Source organism: Stegastes partitus, unplaced genomic scaffold (assembly GCF_000690725.1).
Source record: "Stegastes partitus isolate 25-593 unplaced genomic scaffold, Stegastes_partitus-1.0.2 Scaffold78, whole genome shotgun sequence".
NCBI classification, from domain to species: Eukaryota; Metazoa; Chordata; class Actinopteri; family Pomacentridae; genus Stegastes; species Stegastes partitus.
The window spans coordinates 324911-347957 of NW_007577809.1; the positions used below are offsets into that span (position 1 = coordinate 324911).

Genomic DNA, 23047 nt, shown 5'->3' on the forward strand with positions numbered 1-23047 from the left:
GTATAAGAAAATAAATAATATCAAGCGTACAGGAGAGTGGACCAGGACTATTGGGTTTTACTACACAGTTAACCCGCCGGATCAGTTCTGCTGCTTGTTTGTTTTACCTCAGACTGTCCGATGGTCATGAAGAGGCTTCGTATCTCTTTCAGTATCGCAATGGCGAGTCTGCGGGTGCTCAGCTGGCAGGAGCAGAGCAGCACGACCGCCAGTCCCTCCACAGCATGAAGCACAGTGGAGTGAGGACCTCGTTCTGCAGGGATCTTGAGGCTCGAGCTGCTCTGAAGCAGCTGTGACATAAAAATAAAAATAAAACAAAAGCTGAATTCCAAGTTGTGTTATTAAAGTAAAGCATTGGTAAGTTGGATTTCTATTTCTACAACAGATACTTGTCAGCATTACTAATCAGAAAGCCAGATAACAGAAAAAACACATCAGTCAAACTGTGTCATTCTCTCTTGTTAAGACACAAGCACAAAGGTGTGTACCTCCACTGTGTGCATTTTCGTGGTGTCATAGCTCTTCCCTGGAGCTGCCAGCGTCAGTTTCCACTGTGTGAGCAGCTGCAGCAGTAATTTAAGGGACGTATCTAACAATCCCTGGTGGGTGTCTTGGACCTCACGTAACAGGAAGTTAGTGAATCCAAACAGGACATCATCACGCCAGTCGGAGAAATCCACCAGCAGACTCTGCAAGGAATTCTGGGCAATGAGTCGAAGCTCGTCATCCATGTGGATTGTCAATCTAGGACGAAATTAAAAAATCAGAAATAAGATTAGGTCAGTCTGTGGGGTTACATTTTCAATCAGTTTATCCTGAAGACTTCTTGGTTGGGATTTTCTGTAGAATTTGAAGTACAAATTTGACAAACAGTAATAAAGTCCCAGAGAGGGGTTTCTTTAATTCAACCACCTTGAATTTCCTTGAAACGCAGGAAGTTTTAAGTGTTTAGAGTCTGGAATACCTTCAGTATAACTGGGCCACAACAGAAAACAAACTCCTCACCTGAGTTGAAACAACTTTTACTATATACTTTAGCATATTTGTTATCAGGCAGTTGGTTTAATACGTTTGCTGAATGTGTTAAAGTAAAAAAAAAAAAAAAAACTAAATCAAAGTTTAAAGTTCATTGCATTGTTTTTTAACAGGTTAAACAAAAATGATCCGTCTATGCAAATACAGTTGTGTAACTAGCTCAGAAAAATAACTTGATTGCAGGCTGTAAAAAAAAACAAATTGTGGTAACATTTAATTCAAGATTACCCTGGCTGGTATCTGAGCGTCTGTCAACAAGTTAGGAACTTTTGGAACAAAGTTTCACAACACTTGATAACATCTGCAGTCAATTATCTTGTCAGACTGAGCAGCCTGAGCTTGATCTTTCCTAGAAATGTTGTTTCCACAAGACAGGTGACTCACCGAGAGAGCAAGTCAATGAGCTCTGGCTTGGACATCCCGTCGGGAAGGATGCGAGGAATGGCGGCAACACACGTCCTAAACAAGTCGATCTTTGGCTTCCTTTCACCTCTGAAAAAGGTCAGATTTTAATCATTAATCCAAAGGATTGTTTCCAGTGTGTTTAACAGTTAAGTGTAAACTGACAAAGCATAGTGATAAATGTCAGAAAGAGTTAATAAGTAAGAATGATTTAATGGTGGTACATTTAACACTCCCCTGCTGAATCATTCTGGACTTTTGCCAACCTAAATGTTTTGGCAGCTGAGATGATAGAATGCATACGCGCACTTACGTGATCATGTCCTCAGGCTCCTTGTTCAGCATCTGAGCGTTCGTCATCATCATGCAGCGTCCCACCTCCTTGTCCAGGTGTCTGAGGATGTTGTCAATAGCCTTCCGCACATGAAAATAATACTGTGACATACCTGGAAAAGACGAGAGAGGAAAAAAAAAACTGTTCAGAATCCACTCTGTTGATGCTGTAATGTGAGTCTGCAAAAAGCCTGACATTTCCAGCATTCCTGAGCACGGTCTGTCTCCCTCACCGATGACTTTGGCCTCCTCATCTGTCAGCGTTTTGCTCAGGTATGTTTTCTTCACTCGGAGTGTGTTCCCAGAGGGCAAAGTGCAACCGGTGTTAGGCATGGGAGGCTCGCCGTCCTTCTGCTGCAGTTTATCGGCTACGACCAGGAATGCTCTCAGACCAATATTCATTCTCTGAACAGGAAAGAGAGGTCAGCTGTTAATTATCGGGGTGAAAAAAAATCCTTCAGCCTGCAGTTACTGAAGCGAATGCAACTTACATAAAGTCACCTAGCAACAGCAGCAATGGTGGCGCCACTGTGGGCATATTTGAGGGGAACCTGGGAATCCTTGGACTTGTTGGGTTCTCATGTATGTTTTTATAGGCTCAACCTTTTAGAACTAAATTAGTCAAATTAATCTCCATAATTAATAACACTGTGTGGTCTTAGCCTTAATATGCTGGAACATCACTTACTTGAGTGATGTTAATCTCTATAATTAATAATAATGTAGGGTCTCAGGCTTAATATGTATTAAAGATAGGCAAAGTAGTATTTTATATCATTTTTGTAGGGTTTAATCCCATCCATCCATCCATCCATTATCTATACACCGCTTGATCCTCAGTAGGGTCGCGGGGGGGCTGGAGTCTATCTCAGCTGACTCAGGGTGAAGGCAGGGGACACCCTGGACAGGTCACCAGTCTATCACAGGGCTACACTTAGAGACAGACAACCAAGCACACTCACATTCACACCTACGGACAATTTAGAATCACCAATTAACCTCAACATGTTTTTGGGAGGAAGCCGGAGAACCTGGAGAGAACCTACGCTGCACGAGGAGAACATGCAAACTCCACACAGAAAGATCCTGGGTGTCCTCACCAGGACACGAACCGGTGACCTTCTTGCTGCGAGGCGACGGTGCTAACCACCGAGCCACCTTGCAGCCCGGGTTTAATCCCTAGTATGTAAATTCCACATTCACACAATAGATATCACTACAGGGCCTTCACCTCAGTATTTACACTTGTTAGGCTACTTTTGTAATGCAAATTCTAAACTTGTTATTCTGGAGAGCACTTTAATGACACTTAGCGCTGTATAAAACATGGACTTGATTTGATATGACTATTATATTTTGTTTATGGTGCATGTTTGGGATCTTAATATTTGTTAGATTTGTATAATTTTGTCTAATTTGACATTTGTTTTACTTTATAACTTTGCTTTTGAAAGGTTCTAGACAAATAAAGTTATCATTATTAATATTACTAGTACTATTGCTGGTATTGTTTTCAAACAGTTCTCCTGGTGTAAAAGTGGGTTAAATGCTGTAACATAAAATTCCAAGGCCAGTAGATACATAACTTGAATGACCACTATTCAGTCAGACATTCAAATGTTGTATCAATATCATAAGGTGTGGATAATACACTTTCGACCACAAGAACACAAGAACTATGTTGTATTTACTTTAAAAGATACACATCCATAAGTAGTATGAAAGACCTTCTATGTAATTTCCTTTTGAACTAAGAATGAATGTGAGAAATACAATATATATATATAATATTATATAATCTATAAACTGTTTGAACTGCTGTCATCAGGCAAACGTTTCTGGAGCATTAAAGGAAGAATCTCCAGAATGATCAACAGCTTCACTCCTCAAGCTGTCAGAAAGCTGAACTGCTGATTCAGATATGCAAATACTTGGTTATTTAAATTGCTTTAAGTTACTGGATCCTGAAGAAACACTCTCTCATCTTTCTTGTACGACTGTGTATGTACAGCAAAATGACAACAAACTTGATTTTATTTGATTTGAGAAGTTCAAGACACAGAGCAAAGTTTCAAGTAAAGTATTACTACTTCAGGAAATTAAGTTTAATTTGGGCTTCATGAAATACAAAATAAACCCAAGTGTGTCACATTTATGTATAAGTAAATGCTGAATGCCTACCTCAGGATTAAGACTAAAGGCTTTTGCTGGTTTCCCAACACACAGAAGGTCAAAGATAATCTCTTTCATGGCAAAATCCAGTCGTTCCTGTAACGGAATAAGGAAAAATGTGTAATGAGAGCATTACATTATACAAGGTTCCATGAGATATGACGTCTGCTGACAGCATAGCACATCCGTGTGTTTACCTGTGCGATAAACTGGATGATTTTGACAAAGATATTAAGGGGCATGTCTCTTGGTACCACACTGCGGGATCCTTTGGGGAAAAGTGTTGTAATAATGGTGTTGAGTCGACTGTGGAGGAAAAGAAAAGAACACGTTATGAGGACACCTTGAGCAAGCATTTAAAAGTTTTGTACAGTGTTCTATTGCTTGAAAGGAGGTTTATTTTAAGACATGTTTATTTTAGGCCTAATTAACACATTTAAAAAGTCTGGCTGGGCCTGTCTGGGATTCCTCAAGTGGGCCCAGGCTCATAATAACTGCTGATAAACCTGTGGGCCACTGGCACAGAAAAGCAGCACTCCTGGACATGCACGTGCAGAACTAAGTATTTATGTTTCACCAAACTGCAATAAAATCCAGAACAAGGATAGACGGTTTGGTCTAAAACTGCTCCTGAAATGAACTTTTTTGCTCTTTCCTTAAAATCCAGTTGCAAATATAAACTAAAACATTTTTCATTCATGCTCATTGAAAACACTAAAAGATATTTACCCCTGTGTTGCAGTGTTGCTCTCACACTTGATTCTGATCATGTAAACCCACAGCAGTCGGTACAGGGACTCCAGTGCAACACGAGCCATTTTAGGGTCTCTACTCTGTAATAAAATCACATTTATAAAAGAAAGTCAGTGACAGAACCAGCCTGAAAGTGGTATTTATTTCAGATTATGATGCAATAACTAAATGAGATCATTACTGTAATCACCCAACGCTTATATTGCTGCAATAATTACAGTCTAAAGCACTCAACTCTCAGTGTTATCGTGCCATGCGGACAATAAAATACCAAATAACAATTAAGACACTTCTATCAGTATTTTGTGCAACACAGATGCACACGTGATACACACAGCTTTACAGATCTAAATACCCCTCGATGGTAAACAAAGACAGCTGTAATCTGACTTAATGGCTGCTGGTTTCCGGGTTACATTACCTTCAGATTTGAGAGGCAGTTGTTAAGGAAGACGTGCCATCTGTTAAGGAAGAACTGTTTCTGGCTGACACACAGCAGGCACGTCACCAGGGGGTAAAAAGCCTGAGCAGAGGATAGCAAGTGTTGAGATTCCAGAATTATATATTGCTTGGGTAAAAATAGCTTCAACTTATATTTAAAAAGTATACTCTCTATGTGTAGTATTTGTCTTTTAAATGGACAACTTAAGGAATGTATTATCTCTGAGCCACATCTGCATAAGTACATTTTAAATCTTTTTTTTCTCTCTTTTAAAAAAAAATAAAGACTTTGCTGATCATGCATTGCTTATAAAATGCTGCCTCGGAGGAATGTAGACCTTCTCAGAAAAGTTTCATAAGGGCTGTTTTCTTTCTTAATACCTATGAACTACTGTGGTGAAATGCTTTAGAGAAGGGACTTTACATTTGCTTAGATACTGCATGCTGCATTGCTTCCATGCTCTTTTCTGTGTTTAGAAATGACTGCCTGTCTGCCCTCATAAATTATTTCTACGTTGTAAAATAACATTACACAAGAGTGACCTTGAGGATTCACAGAGACCACAGGCATCCAGCATGCAGCAGAGGGTGTCAGAGGGAAAACAGAGAGCCAACAATCAGTGTCAGTTTGTTTTCTGCTCTGTAACTAACCAGCGAGTGCTTCTTTCTGGAGGACAAGTCCAGGGTGGTGTCGTACAAGCTGTCCACAAAGTTCCTCAGGCAGGGCACGTTCACCTCGTTCTTCACGGCCTAGGACAACACCAGACGGGGTCACGTGAAAAGAAACGATCCTCTGCACAGTTTTTCCACTGAAATCAATTAGCCTGTGATACATGCAACATGTACGGGAGAAAAATAAAACTTCTTACTGCTGCAACAGGAACCAGAATCTCAACAAAAAGGCCAGCCAAGGCATGCTTAATGTCCTTGTCCTTGACTTCGAGAAAATAATGGGCACACTCCTGTGGAAAAGAAAGGAGCAGATTGTCCAACTTAGATCTACTGTACATGTGGAGAAAGTTAGGAAAGGATTTACACAAGAGATAAACAGACTTTTACTATTAATGGATGGTGAATGTAATCCACAAACTGCATGACAAAGCCAAAAGGAAACATAGTCAAGGGCAGGAAATCTTAACAATGATGGGAATCTTTAAGTATCTAATAGTTTTAAAACCCAAAAATCAAATGACAGGCAATACATAAGAAAAGAAAACAGATTCTGAATGTATGGTTAATAACATTTCATCAGTTTATACTGATTGTACTGAACTATGATTCATTTACTGAAGTCTGTTGTACCTGCATGAACTGAAAAGAGGCTTCAAAATCCTCGACGGGATACATCTTAATTCGGAAGAACTTGACCCCCATGATGAGGCTGATGGTGCTCTGCACTACATATGGACTCTGCTCTTTCTGCCGCAGCTCCTTCAGCTCAGTCATAAACTTCTTCTTCACAGCAGGAAACCTGAGAATAAAATAACTCATTCAGATTCTATATAAAGACATGCATTCACAGCTCAGTCAGACGAATCCCAAATCAGCACTTCCACAAAAAAGTAAGAACTCTGGAGCTGGGACTACAGTTGCAATATTCAAGGGAGCGCAAGCCTCCCAAAAATATCCCCCCCTTGTCTCCACGCTTTACGACTGCGAGTCTGCGGCCCAAGATGAACTCCTTGTCTAGCACCTGATCCTTTGCCCAAATTGAACCAGAGATGGGATTCTTCAGCTGGTCTAAATTTAGACATTAATTCATCATGGGAGCTTATAAGAGCGTTTCTTAATCTCTTCCCTGGTGGCTGGTGCTGCACTTGTACGAAAGTGAATCCAGCTGTTTCTGTATCTTGCTCATGTGAGGAAAAAATAGTGTATTATTTCAACAGAAGTGATGATTAAGAAACCGCATCTGTGAAAATACTGCCAATACAATTTTAATTTTGGTCAAACTCGTTCCCTCTTTTTTTCAGAGAAGAGTAAAGATCTCTATATAAGTCCTTCAGTGAAGCATCTCTCACAGGAAATTAAGCAGAGCGCACTTTGGAGAGGAGGTATGCGGCATGCTCACTAACCATATCTCTATTTTAAGGGATTGCTCCTTGCTGCAATGATCTAAAAACTTCAAATAAACAGACATCAATTTCCAGTCCAAGTTTGGTGTGAAGGGGACCTGTCTAAAAGCATGTCGTCCCTTCAGTGCGTTCCAGTCTCCTGAACCGGGCGATGTTTTGCAGAAAGACGTTCGGAATGGTAACACACCAACATGATGTGACAAACCCCAACAAAGCAGAGAATAAAGATTTGACAGCCACTAAATTAAGATGGAAAAACAATAACATTCAATTATATAATCATTGTCCTGTCTTTGCTACTTACTTGGACTGGGCTAATACTCCTATGACTTCAGCATAGAGGTCTGCTACAGTGTGCATGTTGCCAGTGTTAGGACCGTGATACCTGCAGGGAGACACGATATTAGGCAAAGAGAAGCGAACCTTAGAGAAACTTAGATATATGAAAGAAAAATAAACGGTGCTGGAAGGGATGAGAGCTTACCCCTCTTTGTATCTAAAGTGCTTAAAGGCTAAGTTAATGACTTCATTCACCAAACTGTCGAGCACCGGGTAGAGCGGCATCTAGGTAAGAATCAGGAGACACGCTGGCATGAGAATGTACTTTGGAAAAAAAAAGATATTCTTGAAATACTGGCCATGTCAAGAACATTTTTTTTAGTAACAATAAATCAAAGGAGTTCTATGGAAGTGAGCTTTATACCCTAAAATAATAAGATTATCTTTAAGTAGCTTTTGTGTAGCTGAAGGTGTGGTCAAGTCACCTGTTTTAAAACTTCTATAAGCACAAGAGAGAAGATGAAGTCGATGGCCAAATCCCTCCTTTCAAGTAGATAATCCCTCTGCTGCTCGTCACTGTTTGAAAGAGAAAATACAAGAACAGCAGGTTTGCCACAGTCGTAGGATTACATGGGAGCTTCACTCTTGTTTTTTCTTTATGATTTCCACAGGTGGCACGTTGGAGAGATCAGAGCATCGATTCTCACTTTTTGGACTTGGTGTTGGCTCTCGGCCGGTACTCGTGCAGCTCCTCCTCCAGTCCGTTTTGTCTTTTGTACCAGTCGAACAAAGTGCGCAGGATGGAGGGGAGACTGTATTCAGCCAAAGAGCTCATGGTGCTTATCAACTAGAAGAAACGAGACATACATCGTGCAAATGTACATTCGTGTGAAGCAGTTAACATACCAGAGCAACAGATAGCAATCAGTGCTTCCTTTGTTTATTTGTGCAGCAATTTTACCTAAAATTCCAACAGCACACAAGGATTCATTTACATTTCATCATGTTTCCTACATTTAAACAACAAATACGGCTAAATGAGGCAGCTTTTAAGTAAAGCCCAAGGCTGCATTTAGAGAGAGAACTGAGATTGGAGAGTGTGTTGGTCCTTATTGGGACTATACAGAAAGACACGGTGCCCATGGGGCTGCCTCCCTCAGTCTTGGGGGAGGGAGAGGGAAAGGAAGGAACGGGCCGGGCACACAGGAAGGGAGGAGAGTCTGGCCGGACTGGGGAACACAGCGAGCCCTTCATTCAGCACCAGGCTGGAGAAGAATCCTGGCTCTGTGTGGCTGCTGAATGGCCTCGCGCAGCAGCACAAACACACCTCTGTGGCTGTGAAAGGGCCTTCTCTGCAAAGCCACAGACCTGCTGGACACACCTAGTGCCGAGCCAGTGCCAGCTCTCAAGGTAAACACCCCTGCCCTTGACTGAATCTGAAAGACCTTTTGGGATGTGAGCGAGGCTTTCAACCATTGACTCTTTCATGTTGCAGTGCATCACCAGAGCAGCATTTAACACAGTCCTTTATATCATCGGCGCTGCAAGGTTTTCATGTAAAATAAAAAGTCATCTCATGCAGGTTAAAATGAACAGTTGCCTGTATTCCTCTGCACTTACTTGGTCAAACTGAGGATCTTCTCCCCTCTGTAGTGACTTTGTTAATGGCTTTTCCTGAAAACACAGAAAAAGGGCATCATTTTACAACTTTGTATGTTTTCTTAATTCGACAGATTAGAACCTGGGAAAGTTGTTAGAAGTTTGGACTGTAGCTTATAACTGTATCCGCCCGGTCCGGTGAGTGTGGAGTATTTTTGAACAGGGTTTTATTACAGCCCAGCTAATGAGAGAGCCATCAGTCAGTCTGTTGCCTGGCATGAGCAGGCAGGGTCACGTACAGTATTAGAGATGGGCCATTCATGACAGCTCCCATTATTACAGTCTTCTATCATCTGAGATAAAAGCCTTCAGGAGGGATTTAGGCTCAACATACTCATCTCCTGTGAAGCGGACAGTCCTGTAGATGGCTTCTGGGTGATATCAGGTCACATTATTAGAAGCAAATGAAGGCTGAATGAGCTTAAACGTCTATAAAAAACTGGTGTTTTGAACTAATCGTAGTTTTCCCAAGTAGTTCCAATAAAACACATTAAGGCTTTATAAGTTGCAAGCTGATTTAATTTGTACATAAATGAAACACCGCGCCTCAACATTTACCTGTAACCTTCTGGGAAACAAATAAATTAAAACTAGGATAAATAAATAAAATTACTTGATGTGTTTCACTGCAGCTTTTAGAGATACTTTTTTGACTTAATGACAAAGCAGTCCATCTAAATCAGTAACAGGAGGATGTTTATGTCGACACTTAACCCAAAATTGCCATCTAATCTGTGGCGCCGCGAATCAGAGCATCTGCTTTCATTTACCTTTTTGCTACTCTGCTATCCCAGATACATCCCTTTGCTGTCTCATCAGCCAGACAGCACATCACTTGCTGATTAATCCAAAATAGCTAACTGTCTAATGTGAGTGACATTGACATTGTGTGGGCTGACGGCAATGTCGCTCTCTCTCTCTCTCTCTCTCTCTCTCTCTCTCTGTTTCCTGCAGCTGGAACACCAGCTAAGCCCCATGCACTGATGAACCTTTCAGTTTTTAGACAAATGCTTGCATCTGAGGAGCCCATCTGTGCTGGAATGACAGAAAAGTCGATGCCTCTTTGCACTGTCAGGCTTTCACCGATTTTACTGCCCTTCGTGGCAGCCGGATACACTAACACTGTATTCAATCACCTCAGGAATTTATGGCATTTTTTTTTTAAAAAATGAGTGTATTTTTGCAACCTGAATATAAAGTTTTTCGTTTGCATATAGTTCTGTGGGTGGTTCGGTGGTTATCACTGTCGCCTCACAGCTAGGAGATCACTGGTTTGTGTACTGGCTTGGGTCTGGGATCGTTCTGCTCCAAATACTATATGTTTATTTGACTACTTACATTTTTTATTTATGTATTAATTTCCATACTTGTCTAGTATCCGCTCTGTGTAAGGATAGTCTGCAATTCAGCCAAGTTCACCTAAAATCTTTGAATTTTTGTCACCTGACTATTACTCATGGCAGTCACTAATAGCCTCTTGGCTGCACCACGGAGAGCAGAAAACAAAAAAAAAGTATAAATATTTTTGGTAAATCTTTGAATGAGACACGTAGATCAAAGTGATTTTGATTAACTGCCACAATTTTAAGGTTAGACTTGGATGTTTTTCCCAACAGAACGGCAAGTCACAGAGGAGCAGTTTAAGAGTCATTGTAAAGTTGGAAATCCAACAATTATGTCTGTCTTTACGGTTTCTGGTTCTCATAATTGGTGTAATTTTGGTGATTTATTTCAAAGACAACATGCCTTTCAAACCCACCGGAAGGATTTGGGGTTCACGGAGGTCAAAGAAGTTCAGGAACAAGGGGGGACAACTGTATGCCGATAACGATACAGCAAAGCTAAAACAATTTACTCAGACAGTTCTCCACTGAGAGGAAATACAAAGCGAGACACATCCTCCCTTCCGTTCTCTAGAGGATATTACGAAAAAAGAAAACTAGGGGCTGCACACTTTCCCTGTGGTAATTAACACGTCCCTGCAGACCGAGGCCAGTGACTAACAGCTACACATAAATCACAGCCACTAAAACTGGAGACAGCATGTCCACAGCAGCCTCACTGATGTAAGACTGCAAGTACAACACACAGTATATCAGACCTGTTAAAAATCACATGGAAGTGTAACTATTTCTGGTAAACAACTCAACCGTGCCATAGGACACGAAGCACAAGGTATGACAATTACCGCTAAACGCATTTCAGTTTCCTCGTAATGTGGATCAGTCGGTCATTTTTGGCTGACTTTCAATAGCATTTGTAAGATACTAACGTGGTTCTAGGAGCAGGTGGTAAATGGTGCCCACAGTAACAGACAATGGCTCTTCCCCACCTGCCTTTCAGTAAAAAGAATTATTTATAACAGCTGCTGTTGGCCCTACCGAGCGGCTCCACCTTCCACCGCACAAAAAGTCTCTCTTGGAAGATTTTACTGGCAGCTTTTACCTTCATCTGCTTTTCCAGAAATGATCATAAATCTGTATCTTTAGCAGCAAGTCAGAAAACAATAGATCAAAATAACAAAGCTGCGAGTCAGTTCCAAATGCAAAAGATTAAATACTGGAAGAAGAACCGAAACCTTTTTTATACGGATTATTTTTCAGGCACTTTTCTCATCAAAATACTGAAAATATTATGACAGGGTCGCAACAAGTGATTATTTTCATGACGAATCTACCGGTTATTCTTTCCATTAATTGTGTGATATATAGAATGTTAGATTAAAGAGTAAAACGTCCATCATCTTGTCCCACAGTCAAAGGTAACATCTTCAAATGACTTGAAAAGCCACAAGCCCTCAGTTCACAGAGTTGGAAATGGAAAATTATTTTAATTATAAATCAACTGTCAAAATACCTGTTGAATCATTCTTTTGGTCTAACTGACTAATCCATAAGATCGATATAATCTCTGCATACCAAATATTTTTGTAAAAACTACACATCACAACTGCTTTTGTGCCATTCAATTACTATAATTTAAATGCTGTCATTGTTTTTGATGACCTGTATTTGTAAATTTCAAACTGTTATATTGAAACATTTATTTTCCTCTCTCTATTTTAAGTAAAGGATCTAAATACTTGCACCATTGTATGTAATTGATTGCTGTCGAACCATAAACTATTGCCCCGTCTCTCAGTCTTCCTGTCTGACATTGTCAAAGTGCCTCAAAACACCCACAAGGTTCTCACAAGATGATTAATGGAGCAGCAAACAAGAACTTTGAATATTTTGATATTTTTGCAGATATAAGACTCTTGGGAGTATGTTTTTGCTCTAAAATTAACCAGGAGCAGTAACCATCTAGTCCGTCAGTCTCCGCCCACTCACCAGCGGCTCGGCCATGATAATGCGGATCTTGCGCTCGGACACGGTGGTGAAGTTGGCGAACAGGCTCTTGAGGACGTACTCGCCCGGTTTGCTCTCCGGGTCGATGCTGATGGGCATCATGGCTGGAGGACCCTTCTCTCCCTGAGGACAGCAGACTGGAGGGATGGGAGGTTTACTGTATCCGTTCCCCACGGGTGAGGCTGCGGAAAAAGCACAAGATGGGAAACAGTTTTGTTAAATAACACTTTGACCAATTCCAGCACAAATGACTCGGACAGAATCAGGGAGCGATCACCGAACAGGGCATCGCAGAGAAGTTTCCAAACATGGACAAAAAGTTCCCAACATGTTGAGCATTCCTGAGTAAGACTGTCCAAAGGGCACTGGCTTGCCCCGAGTCTGCTTTTTCTTTCCTATTGCTACAGTGAACAGAGCACATATGGAAATTAAAACACCGTGGTCGGCAGCTGGTGTTTTCATTTCGTACCAAAGATTGCCCTTTGCGGGAAGTAAGAATCTTGTGCATGTGACCGTCCTTCAGCCAGTGTTATGATGTTTAATTACGGATAGCCTTTCTCAGGCCGCAAAAAACCCATGAACAAACTCACAAGTTAAAAATTTACCTCGGCGTCACACTCGGCTGGCTTCAGACGCAAAAGTGCTAAAAATAGTAAAGAAATGCAAACACACATCTCATTAGGAGCGTGAAATTTTAATTTAACCCAAACCTCTGCGACTAGTAACCACACGTTAACCTCACAAAGTGCCATAAATCTGGTGTGAAATATTCAGAGAGGACAGAATAGACTTACTGCCGTACAACGAGAACCACATTTTCCTCAGCTTCATCATGTCATAAATGTGACTGAGCAGAAGTCACATCAGCAGAGTACAGCCAAGACTGTGACAGGAGCACATTACTGTACATCTGTCAAAGTCACATATCAAACTGCAGGCTGCAGAGTCAGCTATTTAGTTTGGTTTTATTCTATGAAATTACACATCAAAACAGATCAAATACACCTTGCGCAAAGTGCGACTGTCATATTGAGAGATTTGGAGAAATGGTTAAATTATTGTGAGATAAATATAAACAAACCGAACAAGCCTGAGATGGCCACACCTAGCCACAAATCTGAAGAAATGCGAAACATGTATTTATTTCTTTTTTACACAGTATAATTAGAAAGATCTTTACCATGTACACTGTAGTCTTGTATATCATGTACAACACATGTGGGCTGACTGAGCCTCGATATTCAATTGATGATATGTGTGTAGTTAAGTTGTGAGGAAACGAAAATCTAAAGCGTGAAATAAGCAGAGGAATTGGATAGATAGTAATTTAATGATTTAATTCGCTTGTCTGCCAGATGAGGAACCAAAAGTAGAATAGACTTTCCTGCATTTCATTTGTTGACAGGTTAGAAACAGCTTTATTAAATCGCCTTTTACTCTCTATCTCTCTACACGAAGCTGAAGGAAAATGCAAACACATCCACAAACGTGAAAGGGGGAACTGAGATTTCGCACATCAACACATGTCGTGCAGAGCAGAAAAACAAAGCCAAACTTCTAATCGGCATTCTTTTCTAGAGGCAGCTCAAAGTATGTGGCACTACCAAAGTTGCACAAGAGAAGTTGGAGAATCATTTTTGGTGCCAAGCAAATAGGTTTTTCTCCTCCAGGTCTTCTCAGGACATGAACCATTGGTTATCTTTCAAGGAATGCCCAGCATGTGTGACGACCTTTTATGGCTCTCAGAACATGCTTCCCTCACTCGTGGCAACTCAGCACCTACCCAGACCCTTGATGAAGCTGATGACGCTGGCCTTACTCCAGCACACAGCTGTCCCGTCCATAGTGGGGAAGGAGGATACGGTATCCAGGGTTGTCCTGAGTCGAGACAAACGCTCACTAGTAAAATCCACCAACTTCCATGTCTTGTGTGTCAGCTGGCTCTGTCCTCCTGGGTATAGTTTCCATGGCGCACAGAGCCAACGGCGGGTGTGTTTTAAAAAGTGGGAGTAGTGTTTGGTACGGGAGACCACGCAATCGCTGGATCTCTCTCGCTCACTCTTTCTCTCTCTCTGAGCTGCTTCTGCTATGGCTTCCTCTAGCCTTGTGACCAACCGGTGCCTTCCAAGAGTGAAGGTCAGGTGGGAATTTTTAGCTGAGGCACAGCACAGTAATGAGGTCCAACATGCTATGGTGGCATAGTTGTGCGACTATATTTATCCTGGGGTAAACACTATACTGACAGAGCAGCCCTCCCTCCCCTTTGCTCGTATCTGTGATCCTGAAGCACGAGGCACAGACAACAGTGTGTAAACACCATTCTTGATCAGGCACACTCAAACTGTGCCCTCACAACTTATGGCTTCAAGAAAAAGAACTAGAGATTCTTAAGGCAATGGATTTAAGGAACTTCCCAGGAACAGAGGGTCTGTGTGCATGCATATCTGTTTCCTATAACATTTTGAACCTCAGTACAATGAAATAAACACGTCTTTTTATCTAAATTCTCCCATGCCAATACTTAAACTAGAAATTAAAGCCTAAAGAAAGGAGCCAGTGTGCATATCAAGCTCTTTTCTGTTGCTCTCAGCACTGTACGAAGTCTCAGACGCGACATGTGACTCTGCAAACAAGGAGCTCGAGCACAGCATGCATTACATCATCGCCATGCTGGAAACACCCTGAGCATGGTGGTGCTCCCTCGGGGACAATGCAGACAAGCTAACAAGTGCCTCTCTCTTGCACACACATAAACACACACACACACGTATATATATAATGCAGTCCGCAGAGACGCTCCCGCTGAGTAAACAACCACTTTAGCGGCCGTTTGTGAACAGAGTGGGTGGATATTTAGATACCACTGACCTCTTTAACTGGACCAGAAATTCCAATATCAACATAGACCTCTGAGAACACTTTGTTCAGCTTCTGTAAGAAACACTGACACTGCATTTCTGTGAGTGAGTAGTAGGAAATGCATGCTTTGTAATGCCCAACGCTACTATTCTCCTCCACCGCTGTACAGTATTCATACTTCATTCTTGGAATAAAAGGACACTGTTTTAGGTGCTCCAGCAAAATGTAGAGTTAATAAAAAAAAAGTGACAAAATGTTGTTGGCGAGTTTAGGCCGTAAAGTTTCAGGCCAAACAAAAAGAACCAACTCTTCCTAACAACCAGATGTGCCACACTGAATATATTTCCATATTAAACTCAAACTGAATAAGTCACTAGAACTAACATTAATCTATGACGATTCCATAATAATTGCTGCAAATCTCTTGGAATGCTATCTCAAGTTCAAGCTGAACTATTTCTGCTGAAGCGTTTATCAAAAGAGAGGGAACAGCTGGAGCCGATGGAGCCGCGGCGTTATAATACTAATACATAATTGCAAGTTCACAGTTTGAGTGTCTCAGAAAGTGGGAAGCGTGTGGAGAGAGAGAGGGAGTTATTACAGACCTCCATGAAAAGCAGATTAAAATGACGGTCTCAAACTATTGACCATCAGCCCTGCTTTAGCGAGCTGACATCATGCTGGAAACTGCTGCCCGCTGTGAGAGAGCGTTTCAGGCCAATTATATAAGTCCCTGTGTAAAAGCCTGCATCTGTCTTTTCCAACTAAACAGATGGGACTCCTCTACGTTTAACTTTAGTTGCTGTTGAAATACTATTTTTAGCTCCGCAAAAATAGAGCGGAAGTATTTTACGGCTACACAAAGAAGAAAGATTTAAGGATTTGGCCGAAAATGACACAGGAACTGCATTGTAGCTGAAAGAATAGGGATAAAAACAGTTCGAAATGATTCAAGATTAAAAACCAAACATAAAAATAGCACGATTACATTTCATGACAGTGGATAAATAACAAGCGAGCGGCATGTTTGACTTCTCATCAGACGAGCACTGCTGTGCCCGGCTCCCAACAGCTCTTCCCCTGCTCTGATTGGCTGATGGAGGACTGGCCTTCAGGCACTTTGAACAGCAGACCTGATGTCGCTGCTGCACAATGCCAGCTCTGTGCTGCTGTTTGTCACTGTTTTATTAGAGCTGGACACACTGACTTATTAAAGCCACTGTCAAAAGGGTCCTGAGTTTGTTAACCTTGTGGTCACAGTGCAAACAGAATGTGACCGATAGCAGAGGAACACACACTGCTGGTTGCAGAATCTATTTCAAAGCTGATCTTCTTATATACTGAACAACAAAGAGATAAACACCCACCAATATGTCTCACACCCAACATAAAGAGTGCTTTTAGACAAATCTTTACCAGCTACACTGTCTCTGTTGCCATCTTGTGATTCATTACATAACAGCTCGTGCAAATCGAGGCAGAGAGATGAGATTAGCGGAGCACATATTTAATGAAACGTTAAATGCATAGACGTGAGTCTCTGCTGATACTGTACAATGACTGTCTGTGCCTTTATCACTTTAGCAAAGTGACCCACTGTGAGGATTATGCAACATCATCAGGAGATGGCTCAATGTTGAGTGTGTAGACAGGGACAGCATGTTCTGTGGTATCTCTTTACATTCAGATTCAAAAGATATATACAAGGTACCACACTGCCCAGGCGCTGCAGCTAACTCACTCGCATTTCTCACTTTATATATTAGGCGCTGGCAGGTTTTATTTTAGTAAGTAAACAATTTTTGGTTTAGTCAGGAATCTATATTACACTTGCTTAAACAGCTAAGCTGCTGTTTCCCTGTTTACTGCCTGCTCTTCCAGTTTTCTGCAGGTTTTAGCATCCATCCTCTGTAGCACCTCTCATATCTCTCCTAAAGAAGAATAATGTCATGGTCAAAAGCAGGAAGGCATTCCATCCCAGTCTCATGGGCCCAGTGGAAGGCAGTGAAGCTGTGAGCTCTGGACAGAACATGCAACCAAGCTGAACCTTCGCTAATCCTATTACTGTGTCCTCGCACCTAATAAGCGCTATTTAGACTCTGTCAGAAACTCAAGTAAAAGACGCTGAAGTGATATACAGATGCAATTTAAAGAGAAGGTGCAGAATTCATATGCAGAATCACCAGCAACAGAACTTGTGCTGCACAGTTCATTTGAGTACTGTTAGCTGTATCATAACACTGTGTGCTTCTGCAGTAATATGCAACTTCTTCTTGGGCAGTAACTCTCAGCAGAGTTATGTATCTGGCTGTTGCTAAGAGACAACTGAAAACCTGTGGTGCTCTGTTGCTAAAAGTACAGTAAGATGCTTCCAAGTTCGCAGTTACTGGCATCGTGAACAATGCAATTGTGCTGAGCTCGATCTGCAGCGAGCAGCAGCATGTTCCAGTCACAGACCACAACAGGAAAATGAGGCTATAAAGTCATGTTCCCAGTAGAGCTGCAGTCAGTCAGCCCTGTCAGCTGAGCACAACAACAAGACAAACTGCTACTCACTTCCACTCCAGGACTTCAGCAGGGACTTGATGCTGATTTCAAAGAAGCCTGAGTCCTGCTGACTGGCCATGGCTGCAGCTTCTTACTGAGTGTCCCCCCTACAGTTGTGGTTTCCCTCCAGCAGCAGCAGCAGCAGCAGCAGTTGAGCTGGGACCAGCAGGTATTGCCTGCTGTCACCTCTCTGTGACGCACACAACGCTGTGCTGACGAGACCCTGAGAAAACACACTAGCGCTGCTTTCGCCCTCCTCTTGTGTCCTGTCCTTGGCTATCAGCCCTCTCTCTCTCCCTCCCTCCACACTCTCTCAACATCTCTCTGTCTCTCTCTCTCTCTCTAAAGCTGTGGCAGGCAGTGGGCGGCAATGCAAGCTCCCTTTAAATAACTGCGCGGAGGCTGAGAGTGCAGGAAGCAATCCTCTTAGCGGAGCGCAGTTAATAATAACTACTGTTTGTCTGCGTGCAAGGCCTGATAATGATGACAGCGCCGGGCGAGTGCATCTTTCAGAATGACTGGGGAAAATCTGACGGATCACCGCCACTGACAGAGGAGATGGAGAATGTGAGAAGCGTGACACATTACAGGGAACATCTGGGAGAGGAGTGGAAAGAGGAAGACGCTTAAAGTGATCAGCAAGCAGACGGGATCAAGGGAACATAAAGGATCTAAACGGGAGCAGGGGCTCACTGATGACATTTAACCCCTTTACTACTTCACAGAGCCAAGTTTAAACAGGAGTCAAATAAAATCTCTGTCAAATATTGTGCATTTCCTTTTGCTTTTGCACATATCTTTTCAATTAATGGGTTATTCATTTGATCTAAAAAGGGTCACAAAAAGGAGAAGGAGCTCTGTCACAATTCCATAGAGCCCAATGAATCATCTTGAACTTCCTAATTTTGCTCCTCCAACAGTCAAATTAATTAAGTTATTAATGTGCAATGATATGAAACAGAAAACAAAAAAGATCCACATAATATTATTTTTGTAACTTTTGCTCAACATGAGCCTGAGACAAAGAATTATTTTTTTTTTAAAATCAAACAAAACATTTTACATAAATTCTCTGTTTATTAATTAATCAAGTGACAGTTTCAGCACTATTGCTATTAAACAGCTCTAAAGTTGCGCAACAGACTTCCAGAATATACAGTAATAAATAAATATCCTTTGCTAAAGCAGAAGATCAATAGGATCTAAACTGAATGGGTGCCCTTTTGCCCTCAAATGCATGAATCCAGACAAGCAGGATTTCCCTTTATCGCCCTTTTAATGGATGCCATTAAAATCCTTTTACAATACTCAAACTATTGTGAAAAGAAAATAAGCTTTCCTGCAGCTTCTTATGAACACGTAACAATTAAATCCAATATTCACATCATTTTGCTGTGTAAAAAAACAGACGCATGTCTTTAACCATATGGACGACAACCACATCCTCCAATCCCCCCTCCTCTACTGCCTCTCAGTGCTCTTAGTATAATCCTATCAGAACTCTGTCTGTCCATCAAGCGACAGCCACTTGACCTTGATTACATAACACAGTGTGATGGAGATGCCATCAGTGGTGGCTGCAGCGTTTGGTAAACACATATTTTACTTGTCCTGATTACAACAAAGACAATACCGTCTGGTATTCCTGCGGTGTCTGTACAATCACACTGTTTATTTTTGTTTGTGACACACTCTGCAATTTGTTTCCCTATAATCCAAAAACTGCAATTTCTCAAATGGCCACTTGAAGCTGCCTCCAAAAAGCGAGTCGATTCCAATAGACCCTCGTGGTAAAATGTCCAACTTTACATCAGAAATAAACAACTTTACAGCCTGGTACAAAAACTGCTTTTGCTCCTTATAGCTAGTTGGCCAGTTCGTGACAACTGCACTGGGAGTACATTTTCATACAACTCAACAAGTTAAATTGTATTTAGGCTTAAAGATATTAACAATTAGGGGTGTGAACAGTTTAAGTGACAGCTGGGTGTTGTCACAGAACAGTCCAGCCCAAGGATGTTTGCATGGCCAGCCTGAGATCCACTCAGACTTCATCTGTTTGTTCAATTTTGGATTAACCAGAAGTAAGAAAGAGTCAATCAATGCCAACATGACAATGGCCGAAGCCACTGCACTGAGCTTCAAAACTGCACTTTAGGACATTTTTATACACAGTCGATAATATTCTCTCTCCTTCTCACATTAGGATTTATTTTCAATTATGTTACCACAAAACAAAACAAAAAAAACCTCCTTGCACAAAAGCACTGTTGTGATTTGTGCCATCATTTTAGAGGGTTGGGCTTCAAACTTGTTGCCATTCCTGACACACTTGTTCATTCAGCCATGACATCACACATCAACTTACCAAGCAACTATGACATTTGCTCACTACAAATTCAGATTTCATTGACTGGCTTCCTATCAAACACTTTCATCTATGTTTGTTCAATGATTAGTGTCGAATTGCTTTATTAAATTGCTGTACTGTGAAAAATCTGCAGCGTCGACGCTATAAAACACCATGTGGCTCGGCTTTAAAGTCGCTACTGATACAGTAACTATAATATTAAGAAATCAGCTTTACACACTGACTCTTTGAGTTCACATGGTGAGGATAATGACATTATTAGTTTTCACAGCTCACTCTGTTATTACTTAGATTGTCTGCTACTAAAACAAACAGAGCAGAAATTTACAGAGACACAAATAATACTTTCTATGTTTTGGGATCAATACAGTGATTATAAAAAGTATGTATTTATTTTTTGTACTTTTCAGTACTGGATCAAGCTCAATTTGATTTGCTTTTGGGAGAAGAATTTTGACATTTTACATTTTTATATCTTTTTTAAATTAATTGACGTTATTTTGTAAAGTTCTGTCATCGTTTTGAAAGATTCGTAAATTCTTGTCAAAAAAAAGCTAGATGATATTGACCATGAGTCCGTGTTGAAAAAACATAAAAGCAGAAAACTTCTGCAAACTCTGCTGTGTTAGGTATGACCTAGACTAGTTCAGGGAGTCATCTTTCCCCTATTACATGTGCTGTAAGCAAATTTGACTAATTATGTACAATTGCTTGGCCCAATTACGGAAAGCAAAACACTTAATTATTGGAAGAGATCTGCCCAAACGGATTCTTTACACACTGAACACTAACTTATCCATCAGTTATAATCTGATGTGCCTGACTTGTCCAGTGAGAGGCTCTCCGAAGGGCAAGCGGTTATGTAATTCCCCGGATGAAGAATTTTCAGGGGTTGTTTTTAAACAAAGAACAAAACAGGAAGAAGTCGAAGCAGTGGCAGTCTAATGGAGACATCTCAGGATTTAAATTAAGGGAATTAAAGAAAAGGAACACGTTATGAGCCTGAAATCACTACAGCAGCTAATAAATGTTTCACTTTAAGACCAAGGATAACTTTTTTTTTGCCAAATCTGTACCGCTGAAGGCCCTGCGCTGAACTGATGCAAAAGCAAAGTAGTTTATGTGAGGCACTAATTTCCTCCTTGTTGCAAAAATGCCACTCATCCAAAACAGTGACAGTGTAAGTACAAGGCATTCTATCATTTGAGAAGCAGTCTAATGAAGAGAGAATTAGGGGTGGCTGTAATAGAAAGTGATGACAGAAGACATGTGTTGTGAAATAGTACTACTAAACAAAGCTGAATTAAACTGAACTGAACAGATTGTGTGCTTTTACAGACATCTAAAATGTCAGAGTCGACATAAGGATATAGGTAATGAATATGCCAGTGTAAAGAAAAAAAACAGAAGCTCGGTGTCAGGAACACATCACATAATAACATCCAGAAGTGTATGCCATGAAAACATAATTCCTAATGCCGCTCTGATGAAACTTAAACACAGTGTTTACAGCATAACACCTTATCTGGGGATCTCTAAACTTGTCAGGGTAACAGCCGCCAAACATGCAGACACAAAGCAGTGACAGTTTGCTGGCACGCTGACTAGGATCAGTGTCACTTCTCAGGAAGGAAAACTGCCTCGCTAATAGTCTCATAATTACCATGTTTTCTGCAGCTTATTGGCAGCTCGTCGAGCAGTCATGTTCGCTCTCAGAACGGCAAAACGGAAGATGAAAAACTCTGAAATGCTGTCCTGACTATAGACAAGATTGTAAACATCTTTCGGTAGTAATTAGTCTTTAAGTGGGCGAAGGCTCTAACACATTACGCACTTATTAAAAGCATTATCAAGCTCTGATGAAGGTAAGGAATGTGAGGTATGTCTGTCCAGTTCAGCCGTTTCTGCGGTTATCAAGTTGAAGCCCTTCACTCCCTCCTACACTCACTCTCTGCCCCGCCGCCCCTCGTTTCTTCATCTTCTTCCCTTGTTTTCACACATATTCTGCTCCTGAACATCCTAATTTATTACAAGTCACAGCTTGCTTCTCGTTTTTCTAAAGACACAAATATTGGAAAGTGTGGTCAGATAAAATCTAATTTGTGGCAGAGAGTTCAACTAAACTACAAAAAAATGTGCAATGTACTCCCCAACTGGCTGAGTCCATTACTAACAAGCCGTCAGATTCCTGCGTAACTATGACAAATACAACGGGGAGGTGAGGAATTTCACAAATTGACGGCAATAGTGGCTGAAGTGCTGGTGCTGCCTGTGCAAAATGTTTTTTCTCAAAAACCACATTTCTCACAAATTAAAAACAAAATTCTTGAGGCGATTACATGCGGCTTCACAGAGCTGAAGCTGTACCTACTTTCAAGAATGGTGGGCCTCTTCTTGTGGCGCATCTTTTTAAATTTCCCTCTGAAGTCCCTGGGTGGGAATGGATCCAGAGGTAAGCTGGCAATGCGCCCCAAGACAACCTCATCCAGTCCTTCAGAACAATCCGTCTCACTCTCAGCCATGTCTCTCACAGCACTCTCCTCCGAAGACATGTTGGATGGCTGGAAGCCCACAGCTACTTCTTTCATTCTTCTAAAGGAGTCATTTGAAGCGGTGCCAGGTTTTTCCCACTCTTTTTGTAGTGTAGTTTTTAATTTCTCTCTTCCTTTTTCCCCTCTCTTGACAGACTTTTAGTTCTTTCTCCTTGCTGGGCAGCAAATTTCTGCAGGCAGTGTTGTCAGCTTCAGACTGCTAATGTGTTTTAACCCCTG

At 41.3% G+C, this 23047-nt stretch overlaps 1 protein-coding gene across 3 annotated transcripts in view; it reads right to left on the reverse strand.

The window, feature by feature from the left end:
• The window catches only part of frya (furry homolog a (Drosophila)), a 47358-nt gene extending 24521 nt beyond the window's left edge, over positions 1-22837 (reverse strand). Inside the window, exons 1-19 of one of the 3 annotated variants that reach the window (XM_008276631.1) lie at positions 22648-22837; positions 12482-12681; positions 9111-9164; positions 8198-8337; positions 7976-8066; positions 7696-7775; positions 7516-7596; positions 6439-6607; positions 6006-6098; positions 5788-5886; positions 5117-5218; positions 4672-4775; positions 4140-4248; positions 3952-4038; positions 2004-2175; positions 1751-1883; positions 1420-1527; positions 489-744; positions 108-290 (exon numbers count right to left, since the gene is read on the reverse strand). In XM_008276631.1, coding sequence (XP_008274853.1) covers positions 108-290; positions 489-744; positions 1420-1527; positions 1751-1883; positions 2004-2175; positions 3952-4038; positions 4140-4248; positions 4672-4775; positions 5117-5218; positions 5788-5886; positions 6006-6098; positions 6439-6607; positions 7516-7596; positions 7696-7775; positions 7976-8066; positions 8198-8337; positions 9111-9164; positions 12482-12681; positions 22648-22828 — 2442 coding nt within the window. In that variant the 5' untranslated portion in view covers positions 22829-22837. Of the gene's footprint in view, positions 1-107; positions 291-488; positions 745-1419; positions 1528-1750; positions 1884-2003; positions 2176-3951; positions 4039-4139; positions 4249-4671; positions 4776-5116; positions 5219-5787; positions 5887-6005; positions 6099-6438; positions 6608-7515; positions 7597-7695; positions 7776-7975; positions 8067-8197; positions 8338-9110; positions 9165-12481; positions 12682-14282; positions 14531-17914; positions 18144-22647 lie in introns of those variants that run through there. The other 2 variants (XM_008276633.1, XM_008276632.1) reach the window with 2 other exon arrangements.
• Between the last annotated feature and the right edge of the window lie 210 nt (positions 22838-23047).